This window comes from Rhinolophus sinicus, linkage group LG04 (assembly GCF_036562045.2).
Source record: "Rhinolophus sinicus isolate RSC01 linkage group LG04, ASM3656204v1, whole genome shotgun sequence".
Lineage (NCBI taxonomy): Eukaryota > Metazoa > Chordata > Mammalia > Chiroptera > Rhinolophidae > Rhinolophus > Rhinolophus sinicus.
This window is the reverse complement of record NC_133754.1, coordinates 156317457-156340463: the sequence shown is the minus strand read 5'-3', so window position 1 is coordinate 156340463 and position 23007 is coordinate 156317457. Positions and strand designations below refer to the sequence as shown.

Here is a 23007-nt window from a genome sequence, read left to right as displayed (position 1 = left end):
ATGGTAAGTCTCTGTCCTGAAGATGGATTTATAGTTGGCCTTTCTAAATAATCGAGATTCCTATGACCCAGGTTTCTGAACTGAAAGCACTTGACAGCCTGTGCTACACCAAACGCTCTTGGCTGTTCTCAAGGACACTTAGTAATGACCTCAGACTTTTTCCCCACCTAGTTGTCTTTTAAGACCTGATGCCTCTCAATTTCCTGAATCAGAATATACATTCAAGCCATGTAAAACTACTTACAATGCTCTTGACAAGCCATGCTGTCATACACCTGTGTTTTTAGCAAACACGTTGCTCTCCCTGAAGAGGCTTTTCCCTTCCTTTTTTTACCTGAAAAATTCTTAATTATCTCGCCTAGGAACCCCATAGCATTATATATTCCTTCCACTGTGTCTTTAAGTTTCTCTAGTTGTGCTTATCACATGGTCAGTCATTTGTTTACAAAGGCGCTCCCCCAGGAGAAAGGCTCCTTAATGACCTAGCAGAGTACCTGACACAAAGCTGGTGAATAAATGTTCAAAGAAATGCAAGTATCTTGGGAATATTCATGCATTCGTCACTTACTAAATCCTACCTTTCCTTGAACATAAGGCCCAATCCTGTTTCACGAAGCATTCCCATCTTTCAATCCTCAATCCACTCGCGCTCCTCTCAATTTCTGTAGGTCCTTACTATTTACACTAACTGTCTTCAATCTTTGGTATATACTAGGCGGCTGGTACAAACAAAACACAGACGTCCAGATTCTAGCCTTGTAACCCCACTGAATGGCTGTGGATTAGAAGGGTGCTCTAAAGGTGTTTCCAGTGGGCAGAAAACTTTGAGAACTGCTTGATCTATATTATTCAGCTATCAGATGACATGCATTTCTCTGCATGGTTTTGGGTGTTTTAAATATATATCACAGGCATCATGCTTTTTGTCACTCAGACCTGAACTTAAATATCACCTTTGAGGAGGCCTGTTGTGACAAACTGCAGCCATCTCCTTCACATTGTCCCACTTGCCACTATCTAGTAATTCTTTTATTTTGCTCATCTTCCTTATTTGTATCATGCTGACTAGATTTATAGAGAGGGAGACTATATAAGTTCTGGTGCTTACTAAACTCCTATGCACATAATGTGCTGGAACTGTCCTTGGGACTCTATTTTAAGGGTATAAAAATACAACTGTAAGAACTGAATTTAGTACAATCCAAGGACACCACTGGGTACTATTATGAAAACCTTACGTATGTCCTACTTAGGATATGACCGAGAACCTAATGCCTTCTACTTTTTTTCCTTTTACACAGATGGAAAAACTAAAGACCCAAAAAGTTAACTGATAAAAGGTCACATGAAGTGTAGCAGAGCTAGGAGTAGATTTCAAGTCTCCTGATTCTTACTCTAGGATTCTGTTAAACCATATACTGATGCTGCTGATAGTGAAGACACCCAGAAGATACTTGCTGCTCTAGTCACAAAGGCCAGTAAACAACGGGGCTTCGTTAATAAAAATCATGAACAAAAATACCTGGAATGTCTGGAATACCATGGGCGCTTGCTACACTTAATGGGCATGTGGAAATCCAGTTAATCATCCCTAAAATGATGAGGAGGAAGTCTGTAAACCTGACTGGCTTAGAACCCAAAAATCCTGGCCCAGGAACTCCGAGCTGTGGGAGTGCGACCTCATATGTGCTCTCTCAACAGCCAAACCCACTGGGCTCAGGCACAAATCTCCTCCCAGACAATCAATCTCATTGGGAGCAATGGAAGTCCAATTTAACCTCCTGCCTTGGTTCTAGGACATTACTTTGGTTCTAAGTATAAAGACTTGAAAGCACCTTACCTAATGATTTCAGCATATTCTTTGTCTTTTCCTTTACTGTCCCTCCATTTCCTGAACATAACCGAAGCATCCACATTGGCTGGGGAGAAGGTGTTGGGCTCATTAAGCAATGAGATTACACTTAACAGGATAGTCCTAGAAATTGGAAAAAAGGGTCAGCTGCAAATACTCATATTAACAGGATTCAAAAGTGTTCTTTCAAATTTAAGACTACAATATTTGAGACCTTAGGGAAATGGAAATAGAGTATCATAAAATTTTGTTTTCAGTACTCAGTTAGCTGGGAGACAAAAGCAGAGGAAACGTGAGTCTAGCATAGGATCTTCTTACAGGGCATAAAACTGTAGAAGGCACTGTCTTAACTGGCTATATGTTCCAATCTGCAAAAAGTGGAGGTCTGGAAGTTTTTCAAATAGCATTTTAAAAATTAAAAGGGTAACAGGAAGAAGAAAAGCAATTTTATTTAGCTTCAAGGCAATCGTTTCATGGAAGAGGGTAAAAATGATGCTACTCCATACATCCAATTCTAATCGTGGCTGCTGACAAGATCTAAAAAACAGTATTACATAGAAATGTATTTGTTTTCCATACTTTTAAGGGAAGAAATAGTTAAACAGGAAAATAGAGGAAAAAGAACTAGTCTTTGAATAACAAATCTTTATTCGAAATTTTTACTAAGTACCTACTATGTGCCAGAGGCACAAAGTGAGATGTTCGGTGTACAACAGTGAACAACCTAGATGTCATCCCTGAGCTCCCAGGGCTTCTAAATCTCGTGGGAGATATAAATAGGCAATTTTCATCCACAGATAAAAACTAGACACCTTAATCGTGGGGAATAAAGTTTCTGTTAGATAAAATAACTGAAAGAGCACAATATTCCAAAATATTCCAGATTATTCCCAGGCTTTTTTCCCCCTAAAAGCTATGTGCATGTACGTAAAAAGAATAATGGGAGGAAAAATTAAATTTCTCTACCTTTTCTCATTGGTGCGAGGTTATAGATTGTGTTGTTGCAAAATAGCCTTTTGCTCCTGGCCCCAAGCAAAAAATAAAGGGAGGGAACCAGGCAATTAGATGTTTGATTTGATGAAACCTTTTCCTAAAAAGGGTAAAGAGTTTCTGTTATGTGATTATACAATATTATGACAAAGGCACTTTTAAAGAAAACTACCCCCATCTAGTTAAAATCTCTCTCTCTCTCTCTCTCTCTCTCTCACACACACACACACACACACACACACACACACACACCTTTCTATTAGGTTAAGAATAACTCCTTGTCCCTCCTGCCAAGATCCTTCTGGATGTCTCCAAAAATTGCATTAAAAAGATTCAAAGAAACTCATCACTGCCAATAATGGGAAATGGGCTGACATAACATCCTAGAAGCCAAAGAAAAATGTAGGCAGAAAATTCCGAAAGGGTTACTTCAGAAGAAAACATACAAAACCTGTTAGAAAGTTAAGCAGGATAAGGACAAAGTGTGGTATAAAGAGGGGAAAAAACAGCTTTAATGGTTTAGATCAGCACTATACTTCCAACTTTCTGCGATGATGGAAATGTATAATCTGTGGTATTTATATGGTAACCACTAGCTACAGTGGCCACTGAGCACTTTGAAAGGTAGCCTGTGCAACTGAGGAACTGAATTTTTAATATTAAATAAGTTTAAATAGCCACGTCTAGATGAATCATTAATTGAATCAGGAAAATTTTCCCACGAGTCAGTTTCACCAAGTTGATTTTCTTATGTCTTAACACAGTGTGTATTATTAAAATACTATATTGGGAAATACAATTTTAAAAAATGGTGAATCATCCACTTCTACCAAAACAAGAAGGCACTTCTACCATGTCCTCCTAAATTGAAACATGATGCTTTCAGTAGCCGCAGGCACCATAGTGGGCTGTGATAACAGTTAACCCAGCAGGCTTTTGCTTCTTCCCTTCGTCTGGAATGCAGAATCTAGAATCTTTTTTTGTACAGGGAATCCATTCCATTGGTTCAGGTGGGTTTAAATGTCCTTCCCTCACCATCATGCCACACCTTCACACAAACAATCTATCTGTACCCAGAGCAGTAGACATACCAGCAAGTGCTGGCCAAAGGATTCTATCCATCTTGTCATGATGATGGGTTTGGGGATATACATGCAACCCAAGCCGGGGCAAATCAGAATCCTGGTGGGAAATACGATGGTTCCAAACTAACAGCAGAGAGGCAATTTTTATTCTTGTTGGATTGACAACTGAGAATATGGAAAGCCTAAAGCTGGTAGCCATCTCTGTCACCAAGTGGTGAGAGCCTGCCTTGTAACAAAGCCAATATAGAACAAAGCAGAATTGGTATTTTTTCCTCAAAGGTTACAATTCAAAAGAATGTAATTCAAAAGCAACATCCTATTCAAAACTTCCCAACCAGTAGGTTGTGGATGGGCTACAGGTAAATTATGCCTATATTGATTCCCTCAGGCAGTTGGGTAGGTCGGACCAGGAACCACTTGAGCTTCTGCAACATGAACTTCTTTCTGGCCAAAGAAGCACCTTCCGTTTACTACATTGTGATCTACAAATACTATCATTCCATTTTTTTCCTATGTTCCATGACTGGAAAGGTTTGGAGAAAATGTCATACATAGTTTAAATTGCCTACCCTTGTACCAAAATAATTTAACACAGGCATTACACTTGTAGCACGGTAAACAACTCTGCAAGGTTAAGTATTCTATTTTTATAGAATTCAAAAGCTGCTAAGGCATTATTAGCAGAATGTATAAAACAGGCTTTTCTTTGTTGCCATCTTTTGTTATTGTTTGTTTCAGTGTTTAAAAATCTATTCATTTATTTTACTTTTTCAGAAGAAAAACAAAAAGCAGAAGGTACTGAGGGTTAACAATAGGTGAAAAGAAGGGAAAGAAGGACCAAATAATGAAACTTATCAAATATCGCCCAATGTAGAGATTATTCAAGCCCAGTGAAGGGATTGGTTTCCTGCAGATCATGAACAAGGGAAAGGATCAGGAAAACAGACACTCTTTCTTCGTCTCATTCTATCCATATTAAGTTCACGGTTCCAAATGAAGCTCTGGGTTTTAGCAATAACATGGAGTTGCATTTGTCTATTTAGACAATCCTGTGGCACTTGGGCATACATTTTTTTGGATTTGCAGAATAGATTCTGAGGGCCCATCCACAGACTCTCAGTTCCATAAAGAAAAACTCCATTGCCCTTATGTACTGTAGGTATAGAACAGGTTTGGTTGTCCAAATCCAGTGGTGTCAACATGTGAAAATAAAGAACAGACCTCAACCAGTAAGAATTTGGGATACAAATGAGGGACAGAGTTCTTAAGTGTTTTCAACTTACTGCACAATTCCCATGATCACCACCATTCCGAGAGTTAGAGATACTCCCAAAAATAAATGTGCTCGCTCCACCCCCACTTTAAGCCTGGGCAAGGGCTATGGGTAGGAGTTTTTAAGACAGAGGATCTGGGCCAAAATAGAAAAATGCTAAGAGGATAAAGGAAGTACAGACAGAAGGATAGGAAAAGCACTCCTCGGAGCCTTCAGGTTCCTTTTGCCTGCTTCAGTATCTTTGTCAGAGATGGTTTAGCTATCTTCTTTTGAATATAAAATAAGTTTGTAAACAATAAAAACACCCAAAGAAAATGAAGACCAACTAATTACACACACACTCACTAGCAAATAGCCAACTAGCAAGTTGTAAAGTTCTACAGAGCCAGGACATGTTTAAAAAACCAACAAAACTAAAACATTTAAGGGAAATAAGAAATGAGAATTAGGCATATTTGACCCAATGTGTAATAATTGTATTTGCCCCTTTTTAACATATAGACAGTAGCCGGTGAGCTGGGTCTGCCCCTTTCTCTGTTACCCACTATGTCACCACAAGTATAACTTTAGCAGGGAGCGCAGAAAACTGGTCCTGTCACACAAAGCCATAAGACTTGGCTTGTGGGTCTCCCTGGAAACTAAGCAGGAAAAGTTTGGAATTTTGCAGAATTAAAGATTGGCATTTTTCCTCCAGTGTATACACATAACCTCCAAGCAGCATGTGAAATAGAAAGGGTTCATTCTTAAAAACCTAAATTTACTTGACTCTTAAAACACACATTCTCACACATAGATGGAGCTGCAGAAAAAGAGAGAGCTACTGATTGATTGAGACTCAGGTTTTACAGGCCTCGCATAATTTGATGGAAATTGATATATGGAGAAGCAAAGCCCAGCGCCTAACCTTCTAGCTGACCTGGGTCCTTTAATTTCTCATTTACATTATTTCAAAAGACAGACCAGTAACACCAGAAGATGGCCTAGTTGAAACTCAGTCCTCAATACGATTTCAAGATGGGAGAAGAATTTAAAGAGGACATGTGGCAAAAAAGTCTGTTATGACTGGGAAAATATGGTAGCTGAATGGGTCACGTATTACAAATAATTTTTCTTTATGCTGGTGAAGCAACTAACAAATGTAACGGTCCCTGCTGTGCAGTCCTGGAGCTGCTGCTAACTGGCACGTCCCTCAGAACACATGGTAGGAATGAAGGTCTCAGATTAAAATACACAAAAACACAAAATCAGAACATATGATTTAAATACAAAAATATAAAAATACACAAAGTATGTATTTGCACAGAATGAAAATGGCAAATCAAGTGCAAAGGGCTCTAATGTGCAAACATCAAGGGAGCAAATAAAATCATCCTGGCTCAGAACGGGATTTAGAGGAGCCCCAGGAAGAACAGGGCTGGAACCATTTCCCCTGACCTTGACTACTTTGCCACCCACTACTTGGGGCAGTTCCTAACTCCCTGCCCTTTCAGTGGCTTTATAGGTAAGACTAGACAACTCTACTCTTTGCTGACTAACACCTAGTCCTTAAAAACATCCCAATTCCATAAGGAACTCGCACACCCTTAAAATTAATCCCGGGCATATGGATAAAGGGCTGTGGCTCTTACAGAAAGTCTGTTTGCTTCCTCTAAGAGAACTACTGAGCCTTTAGTGGACTCTAGTTGGTTGATGATCTGGATGCCTATAATTGTAGCATAACACCTTTTCCTTGCCAACTCTCACTATACACTAGGTCTTGTGATAAAAATTGACTTAGGCTCTTAAAGGTAACTGAAATGCCTTACACTTCTTCAGGTTCCAGAAACTTTCCATGTACAACTCTATTTTCTGAATTATGCTCATTGAGGTGCTGAATGAAAGACCAGAGCAGGTGGTCACGGAGAAGGCCAAACACATGTGAACATGGAACCACTTTCAGATACAGGAGTCAGGACCTTACCACAGGCTGAGCTGAACCTTATGCCACCTCCACTGCTGTCTTGCTACAGCCACCCATAAACTGGATATGGAGCTCAGAACCCTCAGTCTAACAACTGCTGACTCGAGAGAATTTAGCAGCAAAAGAATATCAGGGAAAATACCCGGCAACTCAAATCTTGCTGCTTGATGTTTCAGTGCCATAAATGACCTGTGAGAAATATGTACAATTTACAAGTCTAAGAAATCCCTTGCCTCACAACAAATAACACAGAAACAAGAGAGAAAGTATTTCACATCCACTCTAGATAGTGTTTTCCTGACTTTTCAGAGTTCTCGGCACCACCCCGGGGGTTCCAGGCAGAGGTGGTTCCACAAGGCAAACAAAACACTCTGTGTCCCCCTAGAAATTCACAAACCAAAACCCTCCATTCACTCTCTCACTCCCAAGATAAACACATTGAAGGAACATCCAGTGATTCCATGGAGCTAAGAGACAGAAAGTCCAAAAAAGTAACAAATGATTTCCAATGCAAATATACCTTTTAGAGCTGTGTATGAAGACCAAAGGCGCAATCTGCGGGTAATTAGTGCTGGTTGTGAAGCCTCTAAACAGAAAAGCAGGCCAGGTAATCCCTGAGGCGGAGTCCAGGGAATGCTGCTAAACGGGCTCAGGTGACTTGAGGGCCCAAATGATGCTGGTACTCAAAGTGCCAGGTAGTTTTAGATGGGCAGGTTAGAATGAGAGGAGCTCCCTGCCCACAAGAGACTGGATTAAGTGAGAAACAAGTCCATCTTAAAAGAAAAAAATATTCAAAATATTTAAAGCTGAGACATGGCAAGTAATACAGTCTGTGTGTCTGTGTGTATTTATGCAGGAGAAGACAAAAATAAAGTAAGGTTAAAGGTTCAAATAACCAGCCACAATTGTGTGATTGATGTGTAAGGGACATAAGGTATGAAAAAGTAGTTATTTTGCTACTGATCATAAAAGATCCTGTGTAAAGCAGTGGTCTTAAAACTAATGTGTCCATGTCCACAGCAGTACATGAGGTATCACATCAGTTCTCCTTTTCCAGTCTCCCTTTCACAATTGCCCTTTACAGAAGAAATGCATACCTCCCATATATTCCTATAGTGCATTGCGCAGTGGTGATGAAACATCAGGGGTACAAAACAGAAAATTACAAAGAAAGCCAACTATTTTTCCCTTTTCATAAATAATTCTGTTAAAAGCACAGAGTGATGTTTAGAAAGGAGTATTCTGGTATGTGATAGAGTACAATAAATTCAGATACGTATAGACTGGGGCTGCTAAAGTATATTTTCATTAAAACGAACTCATTTATTCCATCTCTGATTACTAAGAAATGCATCATTCGTGAGGAGAGTCCCATTAAAGTAAAGCAGACAGTATAGGCAATATGTGGTGATTCCTTATTTCATAAACATAATAAACTTACGGCAAAGCTCCGTGCCTGATCTATCTACCTGAGAATTAGAATTCAGAGGCATGATGGTTGTCAAGGTGAGATGCATCAACACATATATTTGAATTAAAAAAGGGAGTCACTGACTTTCTGATTTAAAAATATACTGGCAACGTGTTGAAATCCAAAATATATCTATTTTCTCTATCCTTTCTAAGTATATTGGATTGGACAAAGTACCTAAAGGGATGAGTAACCAGCATAATCAATAGTTATTTGATATGTCTTGAACAGACAGACTCTTTGGGATACACTTCTCAGAAAGTGTGAAGTAAATAACTTAGTAAAAACTGGGTAAGAAATCCTCCTGCAAGTTAGAAAGCTTCCAATTCTTTACTTTTGACAAAAGTGGAGATCCTGATCAAGTTACTAGCTTTCAGAGCATTAAAAATTAACAAAACGATTTTATAAATAAATGGGAAGAACAGATCAATCTCCTGTGCAGAAGAATTTGAAATAATTTATACAGATATCCTGGCCTCAAGAAGAACTAATTCCCCACTCCTTGAAGTGTGGGCTGCACCTATGACTTCCTTCCTTCCAAAGAGTACCGGACGAAAAGGGGGAAAAGACTGACAACAATGGAGAAACCCTAAAACCAGTCTCAGCCAGGTAATGAATATTAACATCAACCGTGATAAGTCATGTTGACAGTATGTAGCCTTGATATAACATGATGAAAATGTACAGCTGACCCTTGAACAACATAGGGGTTAGGGGCGCTGACCTCTGCACAGTCTAAAATCCATGTATAACTTTTGATTCCCCCCAAACTTAACTGCATTTGTCCCTCAGTATCCACGGAAGATTGGCTCCAAAACCCCCCATGGATACCAACATCTGTGGATGCTCAAGTCCTTCTATAAAAAGGTGCAGAACAACGAATGCAGACAGTAGGCCTTCTGAATCCGTGCATTCCTGAAAATACTGGTTTTGATCTGTGGTTGCTTGACTCTGCGGACGCAAGACCCAGGGATACGGAGGGCCAACAGTATATTTATCGAAAAACATTCCATGTATGAATGGGCCTGTATTCAAACCGTGTTGTTCAAGGGTCAGCTATACTTTACCTCTGTGGTCTTCCTCCCCAATACTCATAACCCCAGTCTAATAATTAGAAAAACATCAGAAAAACCCCAATCGGAGGGCATTCTACAAAATACCTGATTGGTACTCCTTACAATTGTCAAGGACATCAAAAACCAGGAAAGTCTAAGAAACTGTTACAGTTGCCCAAGGAGACATGCCTAGTAAACATAATGTGGCATTGTGCGTGACATCCTGGACTAGAAAAATGACATTAGGTAAAACCTAAGCAAATATGAAAGAGTATGGACTTTAGTTAATAATAATGTGTTAATACTGGTTCACTAATTCTAATAAATGAACAATACTAATGTTAGATGTTAATAATAAAGAAAACTGACACGTGCAGGGTATATGGAAATTGCCTGTACTTTCTTCACAATTTTTCTGAAAATCTAAAGCTGTTCTAAAATTTTAAGTTACGTTAAAAAAAAAAAAATCTTTGGGGGTGGTCAGTTGGCTCAGTGGTTAGAGCGTGTTGCTCATTAACAACAAGGTCGCAGGTTCGAGTCCCACATGAGCCAGTGAACTGCACCCTCCACAACTAGATTGAAAGCAACAACCTGACTTGGAACTGAGCTGCACCCCCCACAGCTGGATTGAAAAATGACTTGACATGATAGAAAAACACTGTTTCCTAATTAAAAATTTAAAAAAATCATTGACGACAAACACCACAATGAAATACCATGTCCACCAACTAGAATGACTATAACAAACAAAAAAACCCACAGATAATAAATGTTAATGAAGATGTGGAGAAATTGGAATTCTCTCACACTGCTGGTGGGAATGTACTACTTAGTGCAGCCATGAAAACATGCTGGCAGTTCTTAAAAAAGTAAAACATTGAGTTACCATATGACTCAGTAATTTGATTCCCAGGTATATATCCAAAGAAATGAAAACATGCATACATGTAAAAACTTGTACACGATGTTCATGTGACCAACCGCAACATATATAGAATACTATTAAAGAAACAGATGACTAAATATCCATCATCTAGATAGATAGAGCAACAGATCAATCAACAGATAATCAAAGGAAATCACAAGAAATATACAAGCCTTCCAAATCATAAGAATATCCACATATATATTAATAAAACAAAGAAAAAACAACAGATGATGGAAGCTCTTTTAAAAGCAGTATGTAAAGTCAGTTTTCAGTTTGTAAAGACTAGGACATTTCTGCAAAAAAATAGTAAGAATCCTAGAATAAAGAAGCAACCAATCCAAAACACCTAAGTCATGAGATCCAAAGACATAGGATGGAACTTAAGACAATGAAAGAGGAAGAATTCAGACAGAAAAATTCTTCCAAGGTGACCACAGAGAAATGACTAACTTATGCACTGATGCTCCATAAATAGAACTCTTCAAAATGATACTTACATGCTACTTAAAGCTCTAACAGAAGATGAAACAACCAAGTGTAAAAAGCATTCTTTTGTACTTGTTAAAAGATAATATTCAATCTTAAGAACCACCTAAAAACCAGATTATTCCTTATGTAACCCCTTACCTGACATTCTGAGTAGGATTCCACCTTTCGGAGGGCAGTTCACCACTCTGTGGGTCATCTACAGGTGGATGAAGAATTGAAATGCACACATCTCCATTCTACAAGACAAATATCATATTCAGTAAATACGCAAAAATGATATAAAAAAAGAACATCAGTTCTGCTGAAATTTCTTTTCTCCCACAAAACTTGTTTTCTTATCATTAGGGGAAAAACTGCTTTTTCTTCACATTGGGAATCAGCGTTAAGAATTAAACTTTTTTATGGGTCGGCCCGGTGGCTCAGGCGGTTAGAGCTCCGTGCTCCCAACTCCTAAGGCTGAAGGTTCGATTCCCACATGGGCCAGTGGGCTCTCAACCACAAGGTTGCCAGTTCAATTCCTCAAGTCCCACAAGGGATGGTGGGCAGCGCCCCCTGCAGCTAAAATTGAACACGGCACCTTGAGCTGAGCTGCCGCTGAGCTCCCGGATGGCTCAGTTGGTTGGAGTGCATCCTCTCAACCACAAGGTTGCCGATTCGACTCCCTCAAGGGATGGTGGGCTGCGCCCCCTGCAACTAGCAACAGCAACTGGACCTGGAGCTGAGCTGCGCCCTCCACAACTAAGACTGAAAGGACAACAACTTGAAGCTGAACGGCACCCTCCACAACTAAGACTGAAAGGACAACTTGACTTGAAAAAAAGGCCTGGAAGTACACACTGTTCCCCAATAAAGTACTGTTCCCCTTCCCCAATAAAAAAAAAAAATCTTAAAAAAAAGGAATTAAACTTTTTTATATTGTAAATATTTATTTTTGACCAATCTCCAAGGTGTACATTTTTAGTTAAAAAAGAAACATTATGTCTGTAGTACCATCCTTCTAAAAAATCATTTCAACATAGAAATAGACAAATATGATAAATCAAGATTCAAGAGTCTTGAGAAGCAATTAAATATCTCTATTTTCAGATACATCTGTACTTAAAGTCCATGAAAAGAAACAAACAAAAATCTGGCCTTGCTTAAAATCTGCATAGAGATGCTATAATCAACTTTAGTATCACAGTTTTAATAACTATGGTTTCTATAAACTGAAAATATGCCTCACAACAACTTAATTGTAACACCCTCAGTATATAGATAGAAGAATTCCCCTATAAAGTTTTAATGTTTTGGTTTGTAAATTTAAATTATAGGACCTAATCCACAGTACATGTAAGTCAAACACATATGGATTGCTTACCATATGCAAAACAGACTTCTATTCAATAGAAAGAATTGAGTAAGATAAAGTCGCCTATCTCTTGTTCTAAAATTAAAGATAAGATTCCAATTTTTTAAAATTAGAGGTATAACTATGTAATGCGCAAAAATCTTACATATACAACCCAAATTTAGACATATGCAGATACACAACCACATCAAGATATCAGACCATTTTTTTTAAACGAGGGTAAAATTTTAATAAAGTCAATACCAAATAATATATTCTCGAGTTTGGCTCAAATAAACTCTTACTTAAAATTTAAAAAAATATTCTAAGACTCTGTATTATTGTTAGATGTCACAAGAATGGTAAAAAAGCATGAGAGAAACCAGGAGAGAAGCTAGGTATATGTGGACAGAGATTACCTATAAGGTGTGTGGAAGAATGAAAGGGTCAGTGGTTGAAGAACCTTTGAGATGGGCCTTGAATAATGAGTACAATTTTTAATAACCTAAGGGAAATTTAGAGTTTCCCTGGAGAAATAAACCAACATATAAATGTTAGAATAAAATATGCTTGGGTAGTTGTATTTGTTTTGTAATGTTACTGTAAACAAATGCCATAAATTTAGTGGCTTTAAACAACACAAATTTATTATTTTACAGTTCTGTAGGTCAAAGTCTGACACTGCTCTCACAGGGCTAATAGCAATGTGTTGGCAGCAATGTATTCCTTCTTGGAGGCTCTAGGAATCCCTTTCCTTGTCCTTTCTAGCTTCTAAAGGCCACCCACATTCCTTTGCTCTTGGCCCAAATCCTCAAAGCAAGCATTGTTGTATTTCTATGGGGCTTTCTTCCAAAGTCACATAGCCCCTCACTGTCATTTTCTGCCTACCTCTTCCACTTTAAAAGACCCTTGTGATTATAATGGGCCCACCTGGATGATCCAGCATAATCTCTTTATTTTAAGGTCAGCTGAATACAACCTTAATTACTCTTTAACATGTAACCTAATATATCACAAATTCCAGGGAATAGCAGTGGACATCTCTGAGGGACCATTATTCTATTTACCAAAGTAGTGAAGAACCTAGTTTGAATGAAATATAGAGCATAAAAATTAGGCCAGAGGAGTATGTTACTGAGTTTAGTATATGTATAAATAAAATTTGAGTAGTAGGTTGACATAACAGATTCGTACTTAGAAATGACTTATTAAAAGACGAGCATCTCAACTGATGCAGACAAAGCATTTGACAAAACCCAACACTATTTCATGATAAAAATACTCAGAAAACTATAAATAAAAGGGAACTATCTTAACATTATAAAGGGTATTTATGAAACACCCAGCGCTAACATCATACACAATGGGGAAAGTTTTACTTCTAAAATCAAGGACAAGACAAAGATACCTACTCTCACCACTGCTATTTAACAGTGTCCTTCAAGTTCTAGCCAGAGCAATTAGAGAAGAAAAAGAAAGGGGGCGGGGAGGCATACAAACTGGAAAGGAAGAAGTAAAACTATTTCCATTTGCAAATGACAAAAAATTCCAAAGAATTCATAAGAAAGCTATTAATAAATACATAGAGCTAATAAACAAATTCAACAAAGTTGCAGGATAGAATCAACATTCAAAAGTCAGTTTTATTTCTATACACCAGCAATTAATGCCTGAAAAAGGATATTAAGAAAACAATTCCATGTACAACAGCATCTAAAAGGACAAAATACCTAGGAATAAATCTAACCAAGGAGGTGAAAGACTTGTACACAAGAAACTAGAAAGCATTGCTAAAAGAAATTAAAGAAGACCTAAACAAATAGAAATATATCCGGTGTTCATGGATAGAAAGATTTAATGTTAAGATGGCAATATTCCCCAATTTGATCTACAGATTCAACAAAATACCAATCAAATTCCTAGCTTCCCTTTCTGCAGAAATTGACAAACTGATCCTAAAATTTACATAGAAATTTAAGGGATCCACAGTGGCTAACTCAATCTTGAAAAAGAATAAAGTTAGAGGACTCACAATTCCTGATTTCAAAACTTACTATAAAGCTACAGTCAACAAGACAGTTTAGAATTAGCATAATGATAGACCAATGGAATCCACAAAGAATCCACAAAAAAACCTATACATCTATGATCAACTGATTTTTGGCAAGGATGCTAATTAAGTCCACTCAATGGGAAAATAACAGTCTCTTCAAAAAATGATGCCTGGACAACTGGATTTCCAAAAGCAAAAGAATGAAGTTGGACTCTCCTACCTTACATCACATACAAAATTAAATTAAAAAAAAAAAGTCTAAGAGCAAAAATCATAAAACTCTTAAAAAGAAACAGGGATAAATCTTCATGACGTTCGGTTTGGTCACAGGTTAGATATGATACCAAAAGCATGAGCAACAACAACAAAAAAATAAGACTTCATCAAAATGAAAAGCTTTTGTGCAAAGGACATTATCAATAAAGTGAAAAAACAAACTATAGGTATGGGGGGTAATAGTTGCAAGCCATATATCTGATAAGGATTTAAGATCCATACAACTCAAAGACAAAAAGACAAACCAGCCAATTAAAAAATGGGAAAAGGACTTGAACAGACATTTCTCCAAAGAAGATACATGAGTGGCCGATAAGCACATGAATGTTCAACATCATTAGTCATTAGGAAAATGCATATCGAAATGAGATATCACTTCACATCCTGTTAGGATGGCCATTAATTTTTTTAAAAAAGGAAAATAACAAGTGTTAGAAAGGATGTGGAGAAACTGAAACCCTCATAAACTGCTGGAGGGAACATGAAATGGTTCGTCAGCTGTAGGACAGTTAGTTTGGCAGTTCCTCAAAAAGTAAAACCTAGAATTACCATTGTCCTGCAATTACATCCCTAGGTATATAAACAAAAGAACTGAAAAAGGTATTTAAACAAGTACATGTAAACATGTGGTCACAGCAGCATTATTTTTACATATTCAAAAGGTGGGGACAGACCAAATGCCCATCAATGGATGAATGGATAAACAAATTGTGATATATACATACAATGGAATATTATTTAGCAATAAAGAGGAATGAAGTACTGATACATCCTATACAACATGGACGACCCTCCAAAACACTATGCTAAGTGAAAACCAGACAGAGGGTCACATATTACATGATTCCATTTATACGAAATATCTAGAGACAGAAAACTGTCTCTATTCTAGCTATTTCGTATAAATGGAATCATACAATATGTGACCCTCTGTGTTGTCACAGACTGGGGGAAAATAGGAATGGGAAGAAAACTGCTTAAGGGGTCGGGGTTTTACAGTTGGCGTGATGGAGATGCTGTACAGAGGTGGTAGCTGCCCAACTTGGGAATGTAGTAAATGCCACTGAATTGGGTTCACTTTAAATGGTTAATTTTATGTATGTGAATTTCATTGCAATAAATTATTTTTAAAAGTAAGGGGTGGAGGGGGAAGGAAAGACAAAGAGAGGAAGGGGGAGGAGAACAAGAAGAAGAAGAAAGTTCTAGGCCTCCAGAAAGGCAGTTCTAAAATGTAAACTGAAAGCAATCTAGAATAGCCCCCATTCAAATTCAATTAAACCGCAATCTCCAGTATCATTTATTTTTAACAACATCACATGATTCTGATATACAGCCAAATTTGGGCACATTACTCCCTGGAGAAACTTCTTCTCCAGACCTTAAAGTTAGAGAGAATGCATTAGATCTGCAAATCCATGAACACAACTACAAAACATACATAAAATCCTGCTTGTCACAAATTATTTAAAAACCAGAATCTAACTCGAAAAAGGACAAATTTGGTGGCCTAAATATTAGCATGTTCTAAATGGCGGCTACTGTACCTATAGTTAAATCCTTAAGGTATGTTTATTCTCGTAGAGCAAACTGGTATCCCAATTTTTTTAAGGAAAAAAGCAAAATCTAAATAAGCACATAGAGTTCAAACTTTCAATAACATGTATTATTAAATCACCTTTGCTAGATAAAATTTCAACACAAAATCAGAGTCAAAGTCTTCTGGTTTCTGTTGACTTTCTACCTTATGTATTTGGTTCATATAAACCAAGATGAAACTCACATACAGACTTTGGGAGTTCTACAGAAACATTCTATAAAACTTTAATGTTTTAGAACTACAGAATATTTTACAAGTCAATTAATAGTGACTTTTTTAAAGGATAAAACCAATTAAAAGAAAACAAATATATTTTACCAGTTACCAAAGAGAAGTTATTTTTGTCAATTTATCCTAGTAGCTAAAACAAATAAAATATATTAGGTTATACTTTCTAAAATATAAAGCATTCATATTCATTTTAAGAATTTTTAAATGAATTAAAAGAGAAATGATTCATTCAGGTCCCTTCTTAAAGACCACTGACTAAAATTATGTAAATTGTAACCATTTATTAAATGAACATTAAAAAATTAACACAATAAATAATGTAACAAAATCTTAACACACCACTGAGCACTTTTATGTGAGTTAAGATCACAGAGTTCAAGCATATTTTTTCTGGTGATTTAACAACATAATACAGAAATTGAGTTTGTCTCACCTAGAAGAATAGAGAACAGCCAAGGACAAGTAATATATGTTTTAAGTTCCCCATTCCATACTTTATTCCAAATAAAGTCTGTAGTTTACTTAATAGTAGTGTTCCAAAGTTAAAGTCTTAGTTTTGATAAATGTACCATGGGTGTTTAAGATATTAAAATTCAAGGAATCTGAGTAAAAGGTGTATGAGAATTTTCTGTACAATTCTGGAAACTCTTCACATCTAAAATTATTTTAAAATAATTTTTTAAAGAAGTAAGTTTAAACTTAATATTTTTAGTATGCTTATAACACCTAGACATCAAAATCAAAGCATTTTAATAAAAACCATTCTAAATACTATAGAACTTTTAAATTTCATATTTAAAATTTATGAGTTTAAGAAAAATGAACTAAAGCAGTTTTGTCCTAGTTGTGAAATATCATCAGAGAATACAATATTATAACTTTGTAATAAATTCTAATGTGATTTCTTTGGCTTCATTATTTGATTCCTGGGTGGAATAACCATTAAAATAAATTCTCAGAGATATCAAAGAAATACCACAGAAGCTCTAAAGATAATTCCATTAAACAAAGAATACAATTTAATCAAAGAGAAATATATGTTGAATCATCAAAGGAGAGGAAGCAGAACCAGCTAAGCTACCATCTGTTTTACTACTTAAAAATAATTTTACTGTTATTAAAAAGGGAGTAAACCCTTATTACAAAATCTTGCTATTTCAAGGATTCAAATGTACTTTCAGTCAAATTACACCCCTTGCGAACATAATGATGTACATAGAATATAGAAAGACTATACATGGGGATGGCAAGGGAGGAAGGGGAGAAAAAGGATGGTTAATTTTATGTCAACATGACTGGGTTAAGTGATGCTCAGATAGCTGATAAAACATTGTTTCTGGGTGTGTCTGTGAGGGTGTTTCTGGAAGAGATTAGTATTAGAATCAGCAGACAGAGTAAAGAAGATCCACCCTCACCAAATGTGGCAAGCATCATCCAATCAGTTGAGGGCCCAAATAAAACAAAAATGTGGAGGTAGAACAAATTCTCTCTCCCTTATTGAGCTGGGACATCAGAACTCCTGGTTCTCGGGCCTTGCAATCCTGGAACTTACACAAGCTACTCCCTGGGTCGCAGGCCTTTAGGCTCCAATGGGGAGTTACCCTATTGGCTCCCCCTAGTTTTACAGTTTGCAGAGGGCAGATTGCGGGATTTCTCAGACTTTAATAACTATGTAAGGCAATTATTTTAATAAATCTCCTCATATAGTATATCTCTATATGTCCCATTGGTTCTTTTACTCTGGAGAACCCTAATACAGTATCCTAGCTTTTATCTCATCTTTTCTGTGTAATTTAAAAATATAATTTATAATTATGGACTTATTATGCAGGACCTCTAGCTACATCCAGTTCTTTCAGTTTTTGAAAAGCTGATTATGGGTCTTATCTATTTTATTCCTAATGGCCTATCATCCATCTAAATAATTATAAACTTCATAAACTATGCATAATTAGGTCCATTCACCATTTATATAGCCTAAATTTTATTATTCCAAAAAGTAATGGTTCTGTAGACTTGGCAATAACCTTTTAAAAAACTTGTAAGAGACAGCAAAGCGCTAGCTAGCTAGCTCTCTCTCCTCAAGCCACATGAGGACACAGAGATAAGCCGGGAAGAGAGTTGTCACCATAAACCAACCATGCTGGCCCCTTGATCTTGGACTTCTAGCTTCCTGAACTATGAGAAAACACATTTCTGTTGGTTAAGCCACCCACCTATGGTATTTTGTTATGGGAGACAAGCTAAGATGACATGTCTTAGGAAAAGCACAAAATAGACCCATTAGTAGGGTCTACTTTTAATCATTATTTAAAACAATAACATTTAAAAATACCATGCCCTAATGATAACAGAACAGTAGCCAAATTGCTACCTCCTTACAATGTTGGTGGCTATAGAGATTAGGATAATGTTTTGAGAATCATCTGGGTCTAGGATCAAGTATAACTCTTCAGAACTAGAACCTTAGTGAAATAGCAAAATATTTTCCTATTGCTACCAAGTAGTCTAAAATACACTCTTACTGTCACTTTTATTTAATGGCTGCATTGATGACATTTATCTGTGAGCAATGTACAGGAAAAATGGTTTGTATACTCCTTCAAAAAAAATAAATAAAAATCTTTGTTATTTAAAAAATAAAGTTCCATGCTATGTTCTATAACTCACTAGTAGTACTAAAAGGATCATCAAATAATTAAGTATTTCTGTGTACTTTTCATTCAATCTGTGGTAAACCTAAAACTAGTCTAAAAATTAGTCTATTATTTAAAAAAATGTAAATAAATAAATACTAAAGAGTAGTGAGATTTTGTGTTGCCATAGCTGTCAGGTTTGAAGAAAATGTGTACAAAAACCTCATTTTAATACATGGTATGTGAAGCAAATGGGGTACATTGGCTATCTCCTTCTCATCACACAACATGTAACCAGGAAACTATTTTTTATCTCATTCAACAGAAAGGAGTAGACTGTACAGTACAATCATTGATGACAAGTTACATTTCTTTTGTTCTCCAAGTTTCCACTTGATATTTATAAATTTCACAAACATGGCAATGGTACAGGAAATGTTAAAATAATTAAATTCACTCATATAACACAACAGTATTTATCACTTTTGGGGCTACAGTAATGTGTCCGTGGGCGTAGTTAACACCGTCACCAAAGCTCTTGTGATTTTTACAACTTTACACAATAAACTATTTTCTACCAGTAACAGTCCATAATATTTATAGTGCTCATAAAGTTAACATACCAAAAACTCTTTCAATTCCTATATTTTGGAATTTAGGCTTTTGCTTTTGTATTTCTGTTTTTCCCTTTTGTATTTCTGTATTTCTGTTCATCCCTTTTAACCCCTGTTATAAGTAGCTCTACAGTAAACATTTTGGTGACTAGAGAAACTTGACATCGAGATCCCTTGTATTCTACCATAGGTGGGTGAGTAGAGAGCAACTTCCAAGAATATCCCTTTGGCCAAGAACCATGAGCCCTAACAATCTCTAAAATCACAAATACTAACATGGGCCCTCAAAAAGTTCAGTTCTGATACCATTTCCAGAGTGTAGCAAAGGTAAATGAATTAATGTAACAAGCGTTTCTTATGAACCCTTTGATTGCATCAAATTTAATTCCTAACTCTGACATCACTTCTTTTAAAACAAAACATTTATGGCATGGAAAACAACTGCATATTTTATAAGATAGGCATGCATTATTTTATTGTTAAAATTTTTATTATGAATATGAAAAGTATTTTTAAAATAATGATCCAATACTAAATCTTATACAAATAGCCTACCTAGGTAGTTTAAAAAAACAAAAACACACACAAAAAAACCAGTAGAAAGGTAGTTAACCTACACTTTCTTCCTTTAGAGCTCCGAATCTTTTATTCCTTAAGAGGAGTTTGAGATTTAGATAACTAAGATAAAAACTAAGTGAACATATGGCTTTAAGGTGAATTAGTTCTCAGTAGCAAGACAAAAACTTGAGTCTTCTTAATTCTCTCTTGCTATCTAAAATCTATATATACTACATTGTTTTGAAAGCAAGAACTTCTGATTATTAAATGGATAGGGACACAAAAATATTTCTATGTGTACTGAACTCAGTTTGAACTTATGGAACAGTGAATGGTTTCTATAGTCTCTCTCCTACAACAGAATAACTTACATGGAACACTATAAGGTATTCACTACTGTTTATTTGTATTATGATGTCAAATACTGATGATACTAAAGAAAACAATATTCTGGGAGCTTATTTCTGAAAAGGTAACTACATATCACCTTTTTGAGCACCAGTTTGTCGTTTTAAGAATGAAAGAAAAATGAAGATAACGCCTTACAGAAAAAGCAGGCTGTGAAAAACGACAAAGCTGCTCCAGTATGCTAATTTATACAGACTGAGCTCTAAATTCAGGACCCTAGAGTAAGATCTCCATTTCTTGCTTGTAAGCATTTCAAAGGCTATATAGCTGTTTCTGGAGCAAAGGTACTTCCCAATATCCATCAGGCCAAAAAGGGACTATATGACTAAGGCTGCAAATTTTAAAAAGCAATTTTAATGCTTGGACCACAGCTACAATAAAATGAGACCACTTCAGAGCCCTATTGCAAAGAAAAAGATAACAGAATGGCAAAGGATATTTTAGTGGGCTGTGACATATTTTTCTGAGAAACATAATGCATCATTATAGCATCCTTATGTTAGCCCAAAGTTAAGTATATTTCATCAACAAATGTAGAAATGATTACCCCAGGCACATGTACTTGTCCAGTAAAAGAACCTCACTTTGGAGATATTCCAAAAGAGGTCCTCAACTGCTCTGCAAACCAAATATAGTAACAAACCCTCCCCCAAAAAGCTGCATCTCTGATCATAGCTACAGGTGACCCTTGCTGTGAAGTTAGAGGATCAGTACACAAATAAGTATGTATGACTGTCTACTAAATTTAAAAAATGCAAATGTTAACACATGCATTATAATCTTAGCAATGAGTAGCAAAAACTTAAAGCCTCAATCTTAAATTAACTATAATACACACTGGTAGTATGAAATTACCCTCCATTTTGAACAATTAAACTAACGAAAAGTAGGAAACATGAATAGTCCTTTGTAGCTTTGGCACAACCACCATAGCATACTCAGATATAAAGGCTATTTTAAAAGACTGTATCTAAAAAATAAATCTCTGGAGAAATTTGATAGATGTCTCTTACCTCATAAATGTTGGGGTGCCACATTTTGGTCAAGAATCTGAAGGTAGGTGGTGAATATGGGTAGTCAATAGGAAATTTAATATGCGCCTGAAAAGAAAAAACACAAAATGCTAATAAATGAGATTACAGATTATTCACCTGCCTAGCAGTTGACTGTATTACAGCGCAATGAAACAGAACTCCTTTCTATAGACTCAGGATTAAAATAACTCCTATATATTTTGCTAGCCCGAATACCAGAGTTATAATTAATTAACATGTTCTTGCAGCATCTCTTCAAATATTTATAAGTTTATGTTAAATCCCCAAAACTCAATAGCCACATAATTTTTAATTGAACTCACGTGAATGAAAACAGTAATATGGTGTGTCACATTAGTTATTACATTTTATTTTTATAACAAAAACAATTAATGCAACCTTATGATACAGAATACAGCACAAATGTTTTTTTGTTCACATAATTTCATCACTACCCAGAAATAATAAATGCTACCATTTTGATAAAAGCTCCTTATGGTAGATTTTTGGTGCATACATATACTTATTTCTTTACAAAACTTATTTTCAAAAATTCGAATATACTGTATTTTATAATCTGTTTTTTCCATCTATATCATATCATAAAAATGTTCCTATGTCATAAAATTGTCTTCAAAGGTATGATTGTTGGTATCTGTATAATGTTCCATCATATGGATATATAGAGGAATCATTTAAAAAAAACATTTCTTTATTTTTGGGGCATTTGGGTTCTTTTTAATCTTTTGCTATTGTAAATATTGCTGCAGTGAATGTCATTGGCAGTACCTCATATTTCAAATACAAAGAAATCCAGAAAGTTTCATCTAATAATACCAGTAAAAGACAGTGAGGAAGAGAATGAAAGAACAAGCTAAGTGTAAATAAGCTAAGGACATTAGTGAAAATGGTAGTCAGGATCCTCAAAAATTCGTTCTTCGATAAAAGCAATGAGAAAACTGGCAAAATTATAAGAATCAACTTCAGAATCTAGAAAAATAACCAAAGGCTTGCAGCAATTCAGGGAGTATCTATTCAAGAAAAACAGCTGAGGGCCGGCCCAGTGGCTCAGGCGGTTAGAGCTCCGTGCTCCTAACTCCGAAGGCTGCCAGTTCGATTCCCACATGGGCCAGTGGGCTCTCAACCACAAGGTTGCCAGTTCAATTC

The 23007-nt window shown here is 36.2% G+C and overlaps 1 protein-coding gene across 1 annotated transcript in view; it reads right to left on the bottom strand.

Moving 5' to 3' along the window:
* UBE2R2 (ubiquitin conjugating enzyme E2 R2) overlaps positions 1 to 23007 on the bottom strand; it is an 88630-nt gene that overhangs the window by 3327 nt on the left and 62296 nt on the right. Inside the window, exons 2-4 of the mRNA XM_019734336.2 lie at positions 21820 to 21906; positions 11242 to 11339; positions 1841 to 1975 (exon numbers count right to left, since the gene is read on the bottom strand). Of these exons, the coding sequence (XP_019589895.1) occupies positions 1841 to 1975; positions 11242 to 11339; positions 21820 to 21906 (320 nt within the window). The remainder of the gene's footprint in view (positions 1 to 1840; positions 1976 to 11241; positions 11340 to 21819; positions 21907 to 23007) is intronic.